Here is a 19559-nt window from a genome sequence, read left to right as displayed (position 1 = left end):
TCGCTCGATCAGTTGTGAATATAGCCATGGTCCAGCACCACGTACTACCCCAGGGGTCTTGGCTGCTCCCAGCTCAGAGACGGCCAAAGTTTGAACCTATTCCGAGAAAAGTTCATTCACAGGTTGGAATCATGGCAACTTACAAAGCAATACTCAACTGTCAGCCCGCCCACGCCTCAGGTTTTTCTCCCCATAATGACTTGAATTTTCTCTAATTGGGCAAGTCCTGGGATGGCACCAGCTCTCCCCAACATTAGTCGCACCTATCTTACAGCTTGGTCTCATTTGGAGAAAGCGCTATTTGTAATCTCATGATTACATAACATTTGTCCTCTCACATAGCTGAGAGCCACAGTCCATAAGGTCAACAAGACCCACATACTCACTTCTCAGAGGTCTCTTCACAGTTCATAGCAATAGGCCGGTAAGAACGAACTATAATAATACATACTGGTGGACAGGTTGCTCAATCTGATGAAAGGTTTACGTTTCTATACATACAAAAAGATAATAAGAGGAACATATCTACAAGTAGGTAGAAAAGATTTGTCTTCCTGTACATGCGTTCGTATTTATGGTAGACAAAAAAAACCTGAAGGAAGATCTTGCAACAGTTTCTCATCCAAGTTCTCCAAGGTGCTGAGACCCATCACAACATGCTTGAACAACAACTTGGTAAAGAAACAAAACTTTATTTCGTAAAAGTTGGAGAAAATGTTTAAAAAACAAGCGAGGAGCTGTAAATAAGATAAAACACTATCTCCAAATAGCAAACAAAAACCATCCCCTCCCCAGCAATGATATAACACTCCCAAAGCAAGAACAGACCGTAGCCTGTGCTTCGGCAGAGGACATCTGGAGTTCAGAGCGCGTGCCAGGCATCGTCTTGCTGCTGGTGAGGGCTGTCCTTGCTGGAGGCTGCGGTGGTACGTCCAGATATCCCTGAGCACCAAGGGAGTCTGCAGAGTCTCAGATTTCCCCAGGAGGCAATAAGCATGCTGCCACCACAAACCCTGATGATGATGACCCCTAACCACCAAGGAGGAGGAATAAACCATCAAGAGGAACCATCCATCACCACCACAAAACAAGCATGTTTGCACACTATCGTCCACATTCCAGTGAAGAACAGGAGCCAGCCTGGAGCTCCCTGGAAGACTTCACACACTAGGACTGAAATCCATGCCCAGGACAGTCCTATTCAGCAGTTACTAAAGTTTTCCTATCGCCATGATATTTGTTCACCCCAGAACTCAGAACGCATTTGCCTTGTCAGACAGAAAAGCAAAACCCCAAACAATTTTTAAGACTTATAGTGGAGGGAGAGGGGAAAGAGGGAAGAAAACCAGGGAGCTGGAGTACAGCCAAACAGTATCTTCCAGAGGACAGTTCAAGGCCAGAGCAGCTGGTATCTGACTGCCGAGGAGGAGCGGGACCTCTTCAGTTTGCTCAGCCACTCCAGCAGTGCTTTTCCCAGGCTTTAGCTCCCTCTGTGGGACTCTGGGATGATCCCGCACCTGCTCAAAATGAAGCACAGTTAAAATCCAGGACCGTCCCATCTTCCTGCAGCCAGTGTGCACGGGTTTGCCCTGAGCCAGGACAACAGGCTTGCTGCAGCTGATGCCCACAGGGTGGTGACGTCCCTGTGGACATCAGGGACATCACCTTGCAGCAGCTGAAAACAGGCGCGATAGACCCATTCCTAAAGTACAGCCAGGTACCCCAACCTCAGCCACCTTCAGAAACATCTGAGTGAAAATCCTGCAGTCCATGCCTGCCAGGAAAGAGCTCAGAGTCATCTTCACAGACAGCTGAGGCTGCAGGGAGAACCGCACTCCAGCACCACCCCGGCACTTGCCCTTCATGCCAGAGACTGAGGGGGACCTGCCAGGAGCAGGCAAGCATTTCTGCACGCCGCCTCCCCTGTTATCCCTTCTCTGTTTATACTTAGGCTGCAGTCAGCTTCAGTGTTAGGAACTACAGACACTTCTAAAGAGGTTCCCTGTTGGCTGTTTTTCTTTCTCTGTCCTTGCCGACATGAAGAGGGCCAGAGACTTTCCACGTGTATCAGCACAGGTGCCAGTAGCTGGCCTTCACAAACCAGCATGCTTCCCTCAACCCCTGGGAGCTGGAAATGTAATTCTGTCCAGCTGCACGTTCCTCCAAAAGCATTTCTCAGAGCTCTGTTATGGAAAAAGGCAAACTGAGAACAAGGAATCTGTTTCCCTTAGGTTGGTTTTTCTTTTCGGGGGGGATGGGGGGTGGTGGTTTTTTGTGTTTGTGGTGTTTTGGGTTTTTTTTCCCCTTAAGCCAAGTTGGTGACAATTTTACTTCCCCTCTTCAGGGCTGGCTCCAAAAAACCGAACGCAGCAAAATTCTAAGTCTCATAAAATTTAAGATTTACTATCCTGCCTTTCTGCAAGAAGTTTTTAACAGAGCTCCTCTTTCCAAGCCACGTGGGATTAACATGAGGTTCAGTTACCAAGGTTGCTACTTAGCTGTTAGAAGTCTAAAAAAGCCTTTTGAGAGGAGGAAAAACCTCTTGAAGTCACCTGTGCCAGAGATAAGATGCTTGCCTCTACCTTCAAAGACTCTAAGGATGCTAAAGAGCTATGCCAAAGAGCTGAGCCCCTCTACAGCCCCATGAAATGGGCTAATGAGCTCTTGAGGACTCCACCTCCCCACGTTTACACAGCCTGTGTACAAGAGAGATAACATATATTAATAATAGTAAAGCTAATGCCAAGTCGTCCATTCAGGAAATAACAGGACTCGCCTCTGCCTATAGTCCCATGAGATCACTGTATCATTTAACTGTTCTGCATGCAGTTAAAATGACTAAAATTAAACTAATAAGAGCAGCTTTTGAGCAGCTGGGTGCCTGGAGCAGCGGGAGCCTGACAGCTGCCCTCTCTCCCCAGGCAATTCATGAGGCTCCTGTTCTTTTTGCAAAAACTTGTTACACAAATTAAAAAGAATTGTCAACTGATTAAAAAAAAAAAAAATCCTTTGTTTTTTCAGGCTTTGCGGTCTGGGAGGACAAGAAACAGATGTACATGAGGGAGGTCTACTCGGAGAGCTCCCATACCCAACAGACAGCTTGCTTTCCAGGATGCTCAGCCCCTGCTCTGCCTCACGCCCAGGCAGGCTTGCTGCCGTTCCGACTCAGCCCTTTTTACTGGGTGTCACCTGCGGGGTAAGTATAACTGCAGAAATACACGTGGTTTCATTCTCTTTCTGAAGAGACTGCAGTTCCCAGCACATCACGGTTTACATTTACCTAAGCAGTCAGGAGAACTGCTCTAGGTTTTTTCCTCCTTCAGCTACACTCTGTAACTGATGAGCGTGCTATCAATATCTGCTTCAGACAGGAGCCCACAAAGCACCCCAACCCCGAGTGCTCTTAAAGGGATTAAGTCCTGACACCGCTGCATGTTCTGCAGCCATCATTCATGAGGTCAAGCGCAAGGAAACCAGATGCTTACACAACGAGACCGATGCAAGGGCATCAGTGTCCAATCTTGTACCTGAAATGATGAAGAGCTTCTGTCAAGTTTTTGCTCCTACAGATTTTCTACGTACGCTTGGATGAGTCACCCGCGGTTTTCTTTTTATGATGATCGGCAGCAGGGATTGCATTGCCTTATGAGGAATACTTGAGGCACTAAATACATCTGAACTGCATAGTACTGAAGGAACGTATGTGTGCATGGTATTTTGCATCAGAAGGAGCCACTAATTCCTCTTCTTCAGTTCTCACTGGTGTCCTGTCCTTGTGGGCCAGACAGCACTGCAATCTATTTCCTCATTTTACAGACTTGAGTAACAGACACTACCCCAGCTCACAGGGAAGGGGAGGGGATCGGTTCTATAAATGGTTTCACCCCAAAGGAGCATGATGGGGAGCTGCTGTGGAGTCAGACAGGGAACCCCCGCAGCGGCAGCAGAAACCTACCTCTCTGTCAACCGCTTACTGATAGCGGTTCCCCACCCCTCACATCGTGAAGCTGTGCACGGGCAGGGCAGGAGGAAAGACTCACACTGGATCTTTACCAAGAAAGAAGAAATCAATACTGAGGTGTAGGCAGCCCAGGCTCAGGTGCTGGAAAGCAGGGGTTTCGTCCGCTCAGGGCCTGGCACATCCTTGTTCTTGTGGGGTTCTGGGTGCTCCCAGTAGCTGTTTGATCTTTGCAAAGGCCAATCCAACTCGTCGTAGCGGCAACAGCAAATGGAGGAAAACAGCCGAGTCCGGACCACCCGTGTACAGAGGACAAACATAATACAGTTGGCACCTCCTTGGAACGTGTTACCGATTCCCTGCAAGGGCAAGAGAGGAATTAACCAGTGCTCTTCCTACCGGCACCCCCCAGAGACGAGCAAACATCGTGTCAGACCAGCTACGGTACTGCCCAACCACCAGGCAGCAACTTCCACCTAAACGAGAAAAATAGATTCCGAAAATCAACCTTGCACCCCCAAGCAGACCAGATGGCTGCTGTGGGTTGCCGTTTCCACAGCCCGGTCTCGGGGAGGAGCAGGCTGAGCCCTGCCGAAGGGCAGACACCCAACATTTCTGGTCTGAGCCTGCTTTTCCTACAAGCAGCTGGCATCGCCCAACACTCCTATTGCAGTTATTCTCCGTAGCCACTAGATGCTGCTGAAATAGCTACTGCTGAGCATCCCAGCCAGCGCTTGCCAGCAGAGCAGATGTTCTTGCAATATGCATCTTGTTTTACCAGTACGCGCTGCATCCTGCCACAAAAAAGTGCTATTAAGAGCAACAAAGCTTTATCTCCCTCCCAGATCCTCCTCCGAATGCATTTCCTGGCAAATACTTACATGCAGGACAACCAGGACTGAATTTTGCACTGCAGGGGAGTTACAGAGGGTCAGAATGAATCGCACTGTGCTCCAGATGCGGAGGATGATAAAGATGACGGGGATGAGAATCAACTTCTTATCTGCTATGGAAGTCCGGGGCTGAAATGCAGGCGCTCTTGAGAGAATGGGGCGATACTCCGAGAGAGCTGCGTGCTTCCACGGGGGGTGGGAGGGAGACAAAAACGTGAACAAAAAGCTACACACATTGGACATGGAGCTCCAGGGATTCTTTCCAAAGCAAACTAAATTTTTGCATCTTGCGGGAAGCTAACAGGGACACAGTTATGAGCACCGGTCTTCAGCCACATTCTGCCCTTGCGAACACAAACATTCCTGCTGAAGCCAAGGAGCGGCAAATAAAGGATATCCAGCCCTTATCAGAGTCCCGCTAAAGCTCTATATTAACAGACACCGCTACGTAGTTGCCAAGAAACCAGGTCGTAACAAAATAAAAAAAAAAAATAGCAGTCCACAAAATAGTTTTGCTGGGCCAGTGGCCTGACCCCATTGCTGCTGGCACTTACGAAGTGGTCTTTGTAAATGCGTGGCTACGGGTTTGGCCTTGGGAAGGCCTCTTGATATATATATATACACACACACATATATTTGTATGTATATATAGGGAGAAGTCTAGCTCATCCTTCTCGAACTATTCAAACTTTTGGCCTTCACCATGGACACAGCCAGCAAGTTCCACAAGGAATTTATGCCCATGTGAACGAGCCCTTCGGTATGTTTGTGTAGAACCTGCTGCCTGATTTGTGGCCATACGCCGTCAGCAATGGGCTTCCATAGATTTGGACAAGCCAGCAAACCTCTCTATACCAGCACGTGGAGAAAAAAAATTAGGGATCTGTGTCCTGGATCAGGGTGGTTGGAGGTATAAGGCCCACGAGACCTTCCTGTGATAGAAGCTACTGGATGCACTCAGATCCCTGGCTGGGGGAGAGCAGGTCAACACAGCGCACGGAGCAGCTGCTGGGACACATGATGCTGAATACCAGAATGTTCATGTGGGTGAAGAGATGAAATCTCAGGATAGCTGACCTGCAGAAAACTATTCCTCCTACCATCAGGGCTACAGAGCACACACAACTTTGATGCATAGTATTCTCCTTCAGTCCAGTACTCCCAGTCCTGACACCTTACTTCCACCAGAACAGAGCTGTACGACAACGCTGCACAGTGGCCCGAGTCAAAGCCCGCTGAGGGCTTTCAGCGTAGCGTCCCATCCACTCCCATGCAGTCTTTTCCATTTGTAAAGTCCCTAGTACCCACCCTGCGTGTGTCCCCCAACAGCCACTTCCATAATTTCTCCTGCCTGGAGAAATTATGGAGACCGTGCAGGAGCCGCTACTGCAAAACCCACTTCAGCCATTAACACAGCCCAAACCCAGCTGCTTATTGCTCTTTCCTTGGAAGTGGGAGACCTCCTCCCAGTAAAGAGGCTTAGTAAGCAGGCTACCAGGCTTGGCAAAATCCCTAGTGATGAGAAGAGAGATTCTCCAGTCCAGATGGCCCCGTGTATTGCTGCTCCAGCCCTCAGACCCCCCGTTACGATACGGGATTAGAGAGCGACAACGGCCTGCCCTCAGCCTGCTCCTGTAAGAGGGTCAGGGCTGGGAGTGGGAAAGGGAGAGCAGAGCCCCCAAGAATCCCTGGCAGAGCGAGAGGGCGAGAGCCTGGCCCGGCGGGGTCAGGTTTCCAGCAGTCACACTGCTATCTTTGGCAGCTGCTGGAACACGGCGTCCCGTCTGATTTATGTCAGGTGATGGTGACAGGCACTAGTAAACCCTTCCCAACTCCCCTTTCAACTGCTTAAGACTATGTTGTTCTTCCAACTCGTCTGCGGGATCCTGCCCTAACCAGATTTGTGTCGATCCCTACCTACCACCGCCGTAGCTTCACCACAGCAAGCAGGTTTGCAGTGGCAGCGTTTTCCAGCAGGACATCTATCCAGGTCCATCCCCCCCAATACAACTTAGAGAAAAAAAGAATCTCTGGACGTCGTCCCTTCTGCCACTCTCAATCTAGATTTCTCTATTATGCAAATGCTGTCCTAGATGCCTGGATTCTTTGTATTCACAAGGAACAGCAGCAAATAAGCCTCTGAATTCTGAAACCCTCCTGGGACAGGGTGTCTTCCTGTATTGCGTATGCCTATGGTGCCTTCTGCTATAGTGCCCAGACTCCCAAATGGGGCTTTATGCTGCTAGTACAAAACAGGTATTCATAAACGCAAACTATCATTAGAGATCCTAAAACGGCTGAGGTTAGGTAAGTCCAGACGCTCACCTCAGGCTTGGTACGAGTGGAACTGTGGCAGACTGATTAAAGCTGAATTTTGTCCTTCGCATCCTGTTTCAACGCTTACTGTAGGATTTACATTTCGCTCATTGCGCATCCCATAACCCCTTAAATTTCCAAAAGGCTTTCACATTCTTCTTGTGCTAAGTGATTGTGTCATGATGCTGCAGGCTGCTCAGCCAGGTGTACCGCTGCTCCCACCCGTGGGTGCATTTCAGCAGCACATGAAGCAATTCCTGCCTGCGCAGCTGCTAAATATGCAGCAAAGCCTTCAGAGCATGGGAGGATGTAATCACACAGCAAGTCTGTAACCTAAGCCGAAAGCAGCAAAATACTCACCGCTCTGTTAATGTGCTTCTTGATGAGAATGTAGAGCACCGGCAAAGTCACGTAGGCCAGTATCTCCCAAACTTTCCCCGTTAACAACATCCACAAGACCCGATCCTCTGCATCCAAGTTGACCCAACACCAGCCCACAGAAACATTGGAGGCATCGTAGCCAATCTTCTTCAGAGCAACAGCAGCCACCGTAATGCCAAGGGGGACTCCCCAGCTGAGGAAGGAACATGAAGAGCAAGGTTAAGTCAAGAACGTACTCAGTTTAGTCCTCAGTTTAGTCCTTCCAGGGAAAACGGGTGACAGACCAAGGGATTCTTCACCAGACAGGAGGCCAACATCTATTCCTGACCATCGACGCTCCTGCATCAGGCGTAAGGGAAGTGACTGACAAACAGGGATTTGACAGCATATGAATGCGGACTGCAAATCCACCTCCCGGGGACCCACCCTAGGAACTTGGATCCCCAGTCCTGAAGGACAGACGCATAACGACGTGCTCCACTCTGAACTGGAACCTGGCCTGCGCAGCACGCGGTCAGGGTCCAGCGAGGTGAACAGGAGACATCCCACCTACAGCCCCCCGCTCGCGGGGGTCGAGGATGCGACAAGGCCAGAGCCCTGCACGATGTGACTGTCCTGGGGGTCCCGGCCATTCAAGAGCAAGCTGGCTGACTGGCAGCTCTCGGAACACAAGCAACCAAATCCCACATTCTGATTCCTAAGCGACACTTGGCACAAAGGACCAGCACACAAAGAAATCCACAATTTTATTCCATCGGTGGGGTTTTTTTTTTTTTGCTTTTAAATGGAGGTATAATCAATATTTTGGGAGTAAAAGGATAATTTCTGAAGGACAAAGGGCAAGTTTCTTCCCAAGGAAAAGCACTGGCAGTAACAGCAAAAAGCTAAGAAAGCAAAGAGGAGCCATATTCACACACTTTGGAGCTGTGTTTTGACTTTGGCTTCTCTCTTGACAGCAGAGGCAAATACAGGGAAACATTTAGAAGAAAAATAGCTGTGGTGACACACATGAATTAAGTCACTCAGCAGCTTGGGCTGCCCACAAAAAATAACATGAGGAAGAACTGAAAAATTCCATGAGCCCAAACGCAAAAATACCCAGCCCCGTCCTGGGTGCTGTTAATCCCCAGGACTTCACAGGCCTGCCCCAGCCTGCGATGTACAGCTCACACCGGGCTCCACAGCCGAAATCCTGCCCTGCATTCAACTGAACGCCTCGCCTGCCCTTCCCATACTCATCCTCAGGGAAAGGGCCTGCGGAGCCTTAAGAGGGACAAGGGACACTTCCTCAAGAAGTGACAAACCCTTCAGAGCGCTCAGACTGAGCTTCCAGCATAACCCTCCTGGTCTCTCCAGACACGAAGACGACAAAGCCATGACTCTGTTGCTCTCATTACCTTCCTGGTTCACGCTCGTCTTTCACCGACAGCCTGGAGCAGCTGCCGAGAACACGAAAAGGATCTTCCTCCTAAAATCAGTTTCGCATGCATCAGACTACGTAGGCAACCAGCAGTTGCGTAGAATCTGAAATTTCCACAGCCCAACTGAAAAAATCAGAGATCATCCCATGATAGTACATCTCAAAAATACCCCATTTCCTACTCTTAAATAATGTCTGGGTTCACCTACTCGCAAAACAAACTGAATTTTTTACAGCATTATATTTACGAGTCAACCTTTTAGCATGTTTAGAACATTTTGTTTCAATGTTCAGTTCAGAACAGCCAGTGCTAATCCAAGCCAGTGTTGTTATTTCAGGACAGTTCTGCTGCGGAAAGCCCTCCCCGTGCTATTATCAGAGCAGGCTTTCTAAAAACATTCCAAACATTGCCACCACCGTGAGAGCTCCTGCACAACTCAAGACTCATTTTGGTAAAAAATGGTGATTTGCCCGAAAACAAGGATTACAGATTCAAAGAGATTCAAATTTCAGTACGCTTGGAAGAACTGACCACTAAGGTAAAGAACTCAAGAGAACTGGCACTTCCTTGAAGAAACCATATTAAAGTACACAAGCACAAATGAGTCCAGCATCAAGAAAAAGGAAGTGTATTAAGAAACTAATTTGCCTAAATAATGATCTCCACAGTGACCTGAAACTGAAAGAGAATTACATGAGAAGAAAAAAACAGGTCAAATTACTAGGCATGGATATAAAAGAGAACGGCGTAAGAACGTACAGACACAGTAAGAGAGGCCGCAGTACGAAATTACAGATCGCTAGGCAAGGCACTTAAATCTTCAAGTATCTAACTCATAAAAGGAAGAACGTGGAATAAAACTGCCACACATCAGGCAATTTTCACTTAAATAGCGTATTGGGATCAGATGGCTATTACAACTCACACCAAAGACCAAGGGTTACAAAGCCAAAGTGAAGTTAGAAAGAATCTAGAAAGTAATCAGGCATTTCAGTGAACTTCTTCAGCTCCATTTTAGAAAACTGGAAAGGAGAACTGAGACTTGCGATTTGATTAGTCTTAAGAACCCCTAAATGACAGATTCCCAAGGACTGAAAAATATCAATGCTTTATACCCGTCTAGAAGAACAGAGGAACAGAAGAATCAGAATATTATACACCCAAGGCACATGTAAAGCCTGGAATAAAAAGGATCCAAGATAACACGAAGAGGTAGAAATTCTACTCTGAGCCCCAAAGCCAGGGCAGTTACGTAGGCTGGACCTCTCCAAAGCACTCTTGGATCTAAACGCAATCGATGTGGGAGAGAAGGGAAAGAAGGCTGCTCCTTGCACCTCTGTAAAAAGGCTGGCAATCCCGTCTCTAAGGCAGATACAACAGTACTTATTTCCCCAATACAGCCCCCAGCAATCTGTTAATAAAAATACACTCAACCCAGCATATCTTTCCATATTAACACCAATACTGCATTTATACAAGATAAGACAAGGACCCTTAAACTATAGCAGCATACAGCTCAAGTTGTGTCGGTTTTCCTGTCCTCAGTATGCCTGGGTCAGATTGCTTAATACCACATTTTGATTTACGCTGCACAGCTGCTTTTTTTTTTTCCAGAGGCTCTCACAAGCAGGGAGGATTTGCAGTCACCTGCCTGCACAGGTTAGACAAGAAGCCGTCCTACCAGCAAGCCTGCAGGCAATTCCTTCCGAGGACAGGAATTTTTACTCTGTAAGAAAGAAAAATCACTCTTCTGGATATACCAGCCAATTTTAGGAAAGAGCTTTGAGCATATATTGTAAGCAGAACTCCAGACCAAATCCGTGCCAATTAAATTTTTGGGCTTCTCCCCCCCCCCTTTTTTTTTTTTTAACTCACTCAAAGATTAAACTGAGTTTGCAGTACCAAAGTACCACCTTCCTGGTACCAAGCAGAGACTCCTCCCAGAGAAGCGCGCAAGGATTTAAAAGCTAAGGCACCGGCAGTCGGGTAGCTCACACTTTGGTTGGCCTGACCTTCAAGCTTTTAGAAGCTAAATGATAAAGCCACAGCAAATTTCAAGAGATGCCTGTACCTTACAGGCAACACTTAGGGACTTAAGTCCAGTTCTGAAATTTAGCACTGGCTCGGTCACAGTCATGCGTGAGGCAGTCCATGGAGAACTCAGATGGACAGCACAGCAGCACATGAAAGGATCCCCAAGTACTCCATGGACACGCATGCATATATAGGCATGGTTATAAACATCTAGATAAGCACACACACATATATAATATAGGTAAGTACACACACTTTATATATATATAAATAAAAGTGCATATATATATATATATATATATAAGCATGTATATAGATTATAAGCATATGCTTATAATCATCTGCATAGCCTGATCATGAAATGCAAATACTTCAGAGGTTGACAGCAATTCTAATCAAAAGCAAAGCAAGAAACAAACCCAAGGTGGGTTCTGGTCCATTCCTCACCCCAAGTTCGGATCACCTACTCTCACAGCAAAGGTGACATTACCCAACTAAATGATACTCAGAAATCCAGAACAAGTGAGGTAGCCAGGAAATTCACACTCTGGATGCCAGAACTTACACCTTACAACTACATAAATATTTTCAAAGCTAACTGTAAGCTTGTTTTCAAAGCTCATCTGAGCTCAACACAAGTTTAAAACCAGGACAGAGCCTGTAGTTCTCTAGTCTAGCAGTAGACCAGGTAGATGTGTTACCGCATGAATCAATAAGGAACAAACCTGTTTCACAGGTTTCATTTAATGTGACATCCTAATTTCCCTAAAAAGGAAACTTCAGGCACTGACTTCCAACATATATTTAGTCAGCTCCACTCAGCTAAAGAACTGTCTCGGGTTATACTCAACATTAAAAGAGTATTCATCTTCACAAACACTTGCCCCTTATGAGTAATTGCTTGTGAAGAATAGGAAACGCGCATGACAAAGCCCCATCCTGCCTTGAATCCCTTCCAGAAGGGTGTCTCAGGATGACTCTTGGCACAATGGTCACTGCGTGACTCCATTAGCAGCCTATGAAGCAAGGAGGAGGGAAAAAAAAAACCAACCAAAACCACAAAAAAACAACACAAACAATCCCAGGTTCTTGCCTAGACAAAAATACTGTAAACTTACCTTTAAATCCTTAAAACATCATCTGCCCTTTGCCACCTTCCCGTTTGCCCTAGACAGGTCTCCCTCACCTACCTTCTGCAATTCAAGTATGGACTAGTGTCTTTTCCTACCAGTTGCCGCAGTTCCTATCTGCATGGAACTACAGGATTTTTAGGCTGGCAGCACCACAGCTAGCCAGTAGGCCTGCGAAGCACTGGACAGTGCGAGGAGTGTGAGGGGGAGCCATCTCCAAGCATTACGTCCAGACTTGGATTTTACGATCGAGTACTCAGGTCATGATAAAAGGGCAGGGAAGGAAAGGAGGAAGAAAAGGAAGATCTGTCACAAGGGGATGGGCAGAGAACAGGTCCTCACTTGCTTTCCCTGGCTTTTCATACAGATCATGAAGTAGGAAGAAGCTTTAAACAGTGGCTCTGCACAGAATGGGAGTCACTCACACGTCGAAGCAGAACCTGGCAATAGGTCTCCGATGAAAGCTATCTATATTGCCCTTTAAACAGAGCAAGCGGAGCTGATCAATACCAAGAACAGCAAATGGCATTTTATTTTTACTGCCAAGACCTGAAAATAAACCTAGCAAATTCACCCAGAGGAAGTTCAGTTTGAATACTCCCTTCCTCTCTATCGCAGGGTTAGAGCAACCTTTCAGGATTGTTACAGTTTTAAAAGAGCGCACAGATTACAGCCAACGGTATCTCAGTGACTCTGCCTGTTTCTTTCTGTACTTCGTAGCCGATGATGCTGAGAAGCATTAAACCAGATGGAGAAGTTTAAGTACAGACAAAGGCCACGCAACAAGTGACTAGCAGACAGGAAAATTATATCTCCATCAACTCTTTGATGTAGCCTGATGTAGACAGCATGCCCATAAAGAAGTCAGACTCCTTTTTTCTGTTCCTTAAGCAACACATGGCTCTACTGGCACTCCATCCTCTCCGTAATTCTTACAGCGCAACTCTCTATTCGCTTGAAATGAAAGAACCTGACAAACTCCACTGTCTCACTGCATCTTATTTCAACTTCACCGACAATAGCCTCGCATACCCAGATGCATGAGCAGTCACCTCAAGCTTCTTCACATGCAGACCTTGCTGCCGAGCAATAATTAGAACAGGTAGGGCAGGAATTGTTCCTCCCTGATTCACACATAGCCTTAATGTCTTTCTCTGGCCCGCCTTTACCCAGACTCAGCTCTAATTCAATCATCTCCCAAATGATGCTGTTTGAAAATAAAAGGTGACAAATATTTGACTAAGAAACCAAAGAAAATTCAGTACTTGCCCTGGTATTTATTTTTTTTTTTAACCAGATCATTCCTCTTATAATTTATTGCAAAAGCTTGGCAGCATAGAGGACTAAAGGATCACTGTTTTGCTCAGTGTGGAGGTAGCACATGATTCCACAAGCTCAAATTGCATAATGAAAGCTTTTACTAAACGTGGAAAATCAGCTCGCTAAATCGCAGAAACTGAGACATAAAGCTCCACTGTGGTCTGTTTTGTCTTGCTTTCAATCAAACATGCCAAAACAGCCTTCAAAGTGCTTTTCCAGCAGCCTCCTCACTTCTAGACTACGTTCCCCTACAAGTATTGAATTACAGCAACCTGCCGGGGAAAGGGGAAGGATCTACAGACCAGGCTGATACCGGGAAATCAGGGACCCAGGGAAACACATCCCAAACACGGGAGTTTTGGCAGCAGCAGACGGGTATTGCCAACACAAGCTTTGTGATATTATTTCTAGGACGACAGAGCAGATTGTGCAGGGAAAGCAGAAGCCAGGATTTTCAGGGTCATCATCTCTTGCCAGAGGTTTTTCTATGTGACCTTAAGCAAGTAATTTTTAACTTTTCCACATCTCCGTTTCTTCACTTGGGAAGGGAGGGGGGAAATAAGCAGGGCTGTTTAGTTAAAAGACGGCCAAATCCCGGTTTAAAAGGAACTCGAGAAGGGCACGCCGTCCTTAAGCAAAGCAACCGTCCAAGCGCTTCATCGCAGAGCGGAGCGTGCCGCACGCAGCAGCTCCCGGCCGCGGGGTGGGTGCCTGGGGGGTCCACACCGCGTGCTCTCGCAGGGACAGCGGACAGCACCCACCTCACGACGTGGAAGCAGCAGAGCAAGCCCGTGCCTGTGGGCGAGCCCCTCACAATGATGATATAGAGGTAAAGGGCAATGGCCATGGTCCAGAAGAAGGAGCTGGTGTTGGAGAAGGTGGACAGGGCACCTTGCAGCACGCAGTCCCATGAGGTCCTGTCGAAGTCCTGTAGCACCCCGTAGAAGTAAGAGAGGGCCGAGAGGAGGTCCGCCAGCGACAGGTAGAGCAGGAGCTGCCGGGGACGGGTCCGCAGCTCCGGCCACAGGGCGTGGGTGCAAACCAGGAGGCTGGAGCCCAGGAAGGACAGCACACAGGAGACCAGCACGACGACCCGCTCCGAGGCGTACAGCTCTGTGGGGGGCAAAGGCCCGGGCATGCCGGAGACGGAGGCAGGGGCACAAGGAGGCGGCAGCGGCCCCAGGAGAGCCGGGCAGCAAAGCAGCGGCGGGAGGGAGAGCACGGCGGGCGGGGCGGCAGGCAGCCGGCCGCGCCCCGGGCCGGAGCGGGGCGGGCGGGCTTCGCTGGAGAGCGGCGGGAAGGGACGAGGCAGGGATGAGAAGGGCAGGGGCGGGGGCGGCCGCAGGAGCCGGCCCGGCAGCGCGGGGAGCGGCGGAGCAGCGCGGGGCCGCGGGAGCCCGGCCCGCCCCCGCCCGTCATGTGAGCGCCGGCCCGGCCCGGCCCCGGCCCCCCCCGCCGGCAGCCCCGGCCCCCCCGCCCCGAGGGCAATACCGGCAGCGGGCTGGGACCGGGAACCGCTCACGCCGGGACACTCGGAGAGAACCTGAGCCTCCCCCCCGGCCCCGAAACAGCCTCTGTACGTCAGAAAAGCCCGCCGAGACTGCCTGGTGCGGGGCGACGGAGGAAGCGGCTCGGAATTAAACGCCGTTTTCACTGTCGCCTCCTAAAAGCCGAACTTGGTGCCTTTCCTCCCCAAGGAGAGCGCACGGCTCCCCCGCCCTTTTCCGAGACAGAACTATATACACCCACCCCCATATATATCCCCCTATATATACACACGCACGCCCCCATATATATACACACCCACCCATCCATATATATATATATATACATATACACCCACCCATATATATATTATATATTTTTTTACATATATATTTATTTATATATATATACATATATCTCGGTGCTTCACAGAACACTCACAGGGCCGCAGTTTGAACCATACACGTTCCGATACCAGGATCGGAGGTGATCAGGCCAGCAACCCTCCCCCGGTTCCTTCACCCTCCCCCGGTGGCACCAATGCTATCTTTACCTTCCACATCCTTTACTTTGAAAGATGCCAACACTGGCTCTTGCAGTATCCTGCAACCTGTGAAGCGGAACACAAGAAGCAGACGCGGCAGAGCGTTCACCACCGCGTCAAACAGATTTTACATTGCTCTTGGTAAGAAAGTGCTTTTTTCCCCCCTTCCCCTTCAAAGAACTTACAAGTTGAAAGCGTGTCCTTGTTTGCTTCCAACTTGCCTGATACTTCATTGGCTTCCACACAGACAACTCAGACCTTTGATGTGGATAGCGATGTGCTCAGCTTCCAAAGGAGATGCTTATTGTTTCAGGTGTCGTGTTCTCTCAAACAGCTTCATCATTTCCTACCTACCTAGCCATGAAGGATCCCTGCTAAACTCACAATTTCTAACAAGGTTTATTCTGACCCGTAAAACCGGGTGCCTCACCCCCCACCCAAGCTTCTCTCAGCACCCTGAAGCCATCTAACACACCCTAGAAAACACATCTGACAAATATCTTGAAAAACCACAAATTATTCGGTGTTTGCACATTACTTCTGGCCATGGTATCCTTTGTTTTACATTCCCACCTTCAGAATTGAGAAGGGGTTCTCCTCAACAGTTTAAATCACTTTTGACCAGTCTTGTCTTTAGAACACACCATTTCACAACTAAGTTTTTCAGGATAACTAGTGCTTAATTGAACTCTATTTTTGCATTATCGCCACTTTACTGCAAAAAAACAATTACACTTTTTAAAAAATGAACCTGCGTCCCCCTCAGAGGTATGAGGGCCACTGCTGCTTACATGGTTTTTTAAGAGCAGGTTTTCCCATTTTTTCCACTGCAGCAATTTCTCCTTCCACAACTCTGCAGCACAGCTGTATTCAAAACCTGCAGCCGGTTCCACCGCCTCCTTAAGCTTTTGATTCTCTTCATCTGGTTTTGACTTCTAAGTTCAAATCCAATTCTCTAACGAATCCTGGAAGTCCTTGGGGATACCTCAGTTTGTCAGGATAAGTCTTCACACCCATGCTGCCAGTTCACACAGGGCTTTTCGCTAACCTTCAGCTATGCCTCGGCTGCCTAGGATTGGGTGCCGGTTCTGGATGAAGTCTTCAGAGCTTTTTATCAGATTGATTTCAGTCAGTTTTGCCACAGCACAGAAGGGGGCCACGTGGGTCCGCACGCAGAGCGCCCACAAGTGAACCGTCTTACAGTTGCCTTTCCTGTGCCATCCAAACACACTGCTTCTGCTCCAGAGATTCACTTCCACGCTGAAGTCACACCAACGCTTTCCAAGAAGTTGCCAGATAGAACTTCAGAGCTTTTTACAATTCTCTTTACTAAGCCTCCAGCTATCCGCAGGCTTGGCGTGCTGCTTCCCAGTCACCTTGATGCATCTATCATTCGCTCTGTTAGAGTTACTTATTTGGGAAACAAGATCTTCTTTCTACGAACCTTTTTGACATTTACCACTCAGTTAAACTTCAGTCAAGCAGGCTTTTACATTTAGAAGTTTATTTTGGAGCCTGATGCCCTCTGCATACTCCTTATATGAAAAGGAAGTTGCAGCAACTTGCATTTCCCCTGAACACAATCTGACACTAATAGCTTTAACTCATCGTTATTCCAGGCTTTCTTTAGCTACCATCTGACCCAAAAAAACCACGAGACAAAACTTTGTCAAGGCTGTGTTCCCGGTTGTTGCTCTTACACATTCTTGGCTTCTTCCTCGTTCTTTGGTTTCCCTTTCCCCACTTCTGCAGCACAAGACACTCACTCACCTATCGCAAACATCCAGACAAACCACTTCGTCAGATACCCTGGCTTTTAAGTGTTGCTTTTATTTTGGGGTGACAGATGTGGCTCTACAGCACAGCTTAATTAAGTTCTTGCAAGATAGTTGTTTATCTGAACAACTTCCTGACCTGAAACAATGACCTGACCAACAACAATGACCTGAAAAACTACTGTTTTAGAACTGGAAAGAAGGGAATATCTGAATCACAACCACCAGTTAGCAGAAATGCAAATTCTGGTTTTGTCTCAATTCATTGAGAGATGTACCTTTCCCTTAGCAATCAGAAAGAAATAGGACAGGCATATAGGATCTTCTGCTGGATCCCTCCCTATTTTCTAAAAATAGGAATATAGTAAATTTACACACAAGTCATCACGCAACAGAAGGGCATGCATGAAGAGTTAGTGCTTCAAAACTGAGTAATAAAAGGCAGATAACTTCTTACTGACGATTCCCACTACCTTTCATTTTCCTGACGTCTGCATGTGCAAGACATCCACCACCCAGCATCTCTGGCATTCCTGCAGTCTTGATACTTCTAACGGCAGGGTAGAGGAGCAGCTGTCTGCCCAGATATACATTCCTACCTTCAGCCCCACGGAATCTGCAGTTGTCCACAGAACAGAAATATTTGGAAACTGCCCAAAGATACATGACAATTCAAAGGCAGTGTTGTGTGCAGCTCAGAGGAGAGAGAAGTAAAAATCTAAGCAACTAGCTTGTCATAAAGGAACACAGAAAATGAAAATTCTCCTTTGAGAATTTCACCTTCAGACGCTCTTAAAGCACAGGGAGGTGAAGCAACCTGGTATTGGGTGGAAAGACACAGAAAGTCTTTTTTCCTGACTTGAATTAATCTCACCAACTACTAAAAGAGCTTTGACACACAGGCTACACCCCACATCTCATAAAGCATCAGTTGAGCTGTAACTACATAAATTTACCTCCACTAACTGCGAGATAGAATGTACCGACAGAGCCATTTAAAAAAAAAGAAAGGCTTCAGCAAGTTTTTACTTTGCCTTTGCAGCCGGCTAGAAAGCTGGGCTGAGGCATAGTTCTTGGTTAACTGGGAACCTGGGTTAAAAGCCGTAGGGCTTTTAAGTGATTACTAGGGGCCGAGACCCCCCACAGTACCTCTGCGTATCACAGGCACAACGCTTGCTTGCACAGTACCATGCCACTCCCCTGATTGCGTGCCAGACAAGCCAGACAGCTTTTATCAGAGATGAAGACACTTCATGGAGAAAGTACATGAGCAAAAGGTCTCGTCTCGCTCTGTCTTACTCCCCCGGTGTGCTCGAAGGCCAATTCTGGGTTCACCAGGGAGAGAGGAGTCCAGACGGCTCCTGAACATTAGGACACTATTCCACATCACAGCGTCAGAGCACACACATGCGAGGAAGAAAAGACTTCGCACCATTTATAGCTGTTTGTTTCCGATAGCTACCCAAGAGAATCCGAGCTCCCTTTACCACATTCACTTTAAGGCCGCAGACATAATTACAAGAGAATACTGCCCTCTGACTCGGTGCCGGCACAGCCAGCCATCCTCACTCCCACAAGAGGTCACTGCTGTTCCAGGCAGTAATATTTTCACCATTGTCCTGATCTAACAAGAGCTTCTCCGCCATCTCTCCATCTCTGATGAAGGCAGATGGCTCTAACGCCAGCAGATGGACCTTGGTCACCTTTTGCCATCCCTGCGTCGTGCCCGCAGCTTAGAAGTAGTTTCAAGCAGGAGCCTGGAAAAAAGTAGAGACCAGTTTCATTGCACCCATTTAAAAAAAAAAAAAAAGTAGATGGGTACTGAAATAACAAAAAAATAAAAAAAAAATCAGCCATTAGAGGCTCAGTTTGGGCAAAAACCCTTTCATGTTTTAGTTATTAAATCACTTAGTTTTAGTGATTTAGTGAATTAGCACAAATTCAGTTTTTCAAATCATCAAAATTTAGTTTCCAGATGCAGTTCCTCTCAAGGAAGTCAGGACAACTGTTGCTTGTACTCACTAGCCTCTCGGGGCTCAGCCTGGGAGCCGTAAGACACCCAACTCCCACCCACCCTCAGAGGAACGCAAAATTTCATGCATCACGCGTAACCTTTCACTGACACAGATGTTCCTGTGTTCATAGCCTGGCTATGCCCATGCAAGGCATTGCGCATATATGAGAACATCTAGCCAAGAGTTAACACGCCCGATCCTCTGGAAACATAAACCGAACTCTGGAATCGCAACACAATTCAAAAAAGCTAGCCAACAGTTTTACCAGCACCTGAGCTCTCTGCTTC

At 47.6% G+C, this 19559-nt stretch overlaps 1 protein-coding gene across 10 annotated transcripts in view; it reads right to left on the bottom strand.

Moving 5' to 3' along the window:
• Window positions 1-534: 534 nt before the first annotated feature.
• GPR157 (G protein-coupled receptor 157) overlaps window positions 535-19559 on the bottom strand; it is a 42080-nt gene continuing 23055 nt past the window's right edge. For 5 of the 10 annotated variants that reach the window (XM_075520210.1, XM_075520212.1, XM_075520213.1 and 2 more), the window contains 4 exons: window positions 7528-7741; window positions 4840-5034; window positions 4054-4317; window positions 540-1517 (listed from right to left, as the gene is read on the bottom strand). In XM_075520210.1, coding sequence (XP_075376325.1) covers window positions 4096-4317; window positions 4840-5034; window positions 7528-7741 — 631 coding nt within the window. In that variant the 3' untranslated portion in view covers window positions 540-1517; window positions 4054-4095. Of the gene's footprint in view, window positions 1518-3955; window positions 4318-4839; window positions 5035-7527; window positions 7742-14214; window positions 14797-17714; window positions 18929-19559 lie in introns of those variants that run through there. The other 5 variants (XM_075520217.1, XM_075520214.1, XR_012778287.1 and 2 more) reach the window with 5 other exon arrangements.

This window comes from Mycteria americana, chromosome 18 (assembly GCF_035582795.1).
Source record: "Mycteria americana isolate JAX WOST 10 ecotype Jacksonville Zoo and Gardens chromosome 18, USCA_MyAme_1.0, whole genome shotgun sequence".
Lineage (NCBI taxonomy): Eukaryota > Metazoa > Chordata > Aves > Ciconiiformes > Ciconiidae > Mycteria > Mycteria americana.
The sequence above is the reverse complement of the archived record's forward strand: the minus strand, read 5'-3'. Positions and strand labels throughout refer to the sequence as shown.